General features: G+C 30.7%; 1 protein-coding gene across 1 annotated transcript in view; it reads right to left on the reverse strand.

Annotated features, from left to right (window-relative positions):
* Positions 1-714: 714 nt before the first annotated feature.
* LOC111086423 overlaps positions 715-1835 on the reverse strand; it is a 38754-nt gene continuing 37633 nt past the window's right edge. Inside the window, exon 7 of the mRNA XM_022389185.1 lies at positions 715-1377. Coding sequence (XP_022244893.1) covers positions 1253-1377 — 125 coding nt within the window. The 3' untranslated portion in view covers positions 715-1252. The remainder of the gene's footprint in view (positions 1378-1835) is intronic.

Genomic DNA, 1835 nt, shown 5'->3' on the forward strand with positions numbered 1-1835 from the left:
TCCTAATAGCTTCATTGAGATGCCAATGTTTCAAACTCTGAAGAAGAACATTGGAAAGGAGATGAAACAACCTATCAGAACAAGTCAATGCTACTGTTTTTTGTCGATGAACTTGTGTAAATTTGGATAAATATGGCCTATCTAGAAATGATCTAGTAGTTTATTTCACAGAAATACATCAGTATTAAATAATATTTGCTACACAATTATTTTTGAAGTGAGATTATAACAATACTACACACTGGATAAACAATTTGAAAGAACATATTATAATATTGTTGCGTCAACGAGGTCACATGACTAGTATCACGCCACGTCATTCTCGAACATTCACGTCTTTTCCTTAAATCTCGTGATTCTTCTAGATATATTGTAGTCTTGTATATATAAGACCGGCCACGAAGCGACAGAAGTAATGAGTAATTGAATGTATGGGGACAAAATATTGTTGGCCACGTGAGATGTGAGTTATAGCGTTTGATTATAGAGTGACTGTTGAAATTAAGTGTATCGGTAAAGTTGAATTCGGAAAGAATAAACCAGTTTATTTAAGAAAGGACTTGTGTCGCTAAAGTTTCGTTGGAATGAATTTACGTAAAATTAACTAACGAACGGAGACGTAACAATATATACATTATAAACATTTTTGAAACTGTTACAAAGGCTTAAACTAACAAAACCAACAACTCTGTTTTGTGTTTCAAAATTCTGCAAACTATTAACCCTTTATTACCATTATAAAACTTTTTCACAACTGGGATACAAACTATACGACTTACACTTCCATAACAATTGATATGGTGGTGGTTCCTATGTGAAACATCTACTCAAAATATACTAAAGAGAAGTTTAAAAGGGCAATCTGACTGTTTACATAATATTTGTGAAACCATATGACCAGGTAGTTTTTCTGTAGAAATTAAAACATTTAATAAATAGTAACGGCAATACTTACTCAAAGATTATAATGAACTAGTATCACAAAATGATGAGATAATTTTAGTATAATGCTACAGTTTTATTAGATCAACTAGATATTTCATTTTTATGTATCTTTAAAAAATAATCATTTATCGTGTGTTTAATAAGTTAAGAATTTCGAAGTGGTTTCTTTCAGTGTTTAAGTAGTGATGGGAAAACAAAGTTGTTAAAAAATTCCCAACATTTATTAAATAGAAGAAACCATTACTTAAAAGTATTTTTGTTCAGTTCATGTATTCATTCAAACACAAATGTTATTTACTGTAATAAGTTAATGAAAGACAAGGCGGGTTTGACCCTTCGTTCCTTGAACCTTCTCGTATGCCAGCCGTGGTTTTTTGTGTGAGGTAAGGATGACATGATTGTTTCTTTCTGGTCTACACTGTTTAAGTCCTCCTATAAATACAGCATACACTGATCAGAAGTGGAAAATTTTTAAACATTCAATGTAAACATATTCCTAATAGAAAGAAAAGAGTAGCTACAAGTAAAAAACCAGATTGGCTTGAAAAAGAGTTTAAGAAAAGCATCATATATTTAAGAAATTTCAATTTATTGGTATTACAGGAGACTTAAAAGATTATAGAACATCAATAAAGTTGGTGAAACAGGAAATTAGGACATCAAAAAGGATGTATGAGAAAATGTTGGCTGAAAATGTAAAAATTAACAGTAATGATTTCTTTAAATACATTAAGGGGAAACAAAATGTCAGGATAGGGATAGGACCCTTGAGGGATGATAAAGAAAGGCTATGTATCTGATGATTATGAGATGGTTGGATTATTAAATTTTACTTTTTCTTTACTTTTTGCTAATGAAGATTTAAGCAGTGTTCCACACCTCTAACAGTT

Source organism: Limulus polyphemus, unplaced genomic scaffold (genome assembly GCF_000517525.1).
Source record: "Limulus polyphemus unplaced genomic scaffold, Limulus_polyphemus-2.1.2 Scaffold1086, whole genome shotgun sequence".
Lineage (NCBI taxonomy): Eukaryota > Metazoa > Arthropoda > Merostomata > Xiphosura > Limulidae > Limulus > Limulus polyphemus.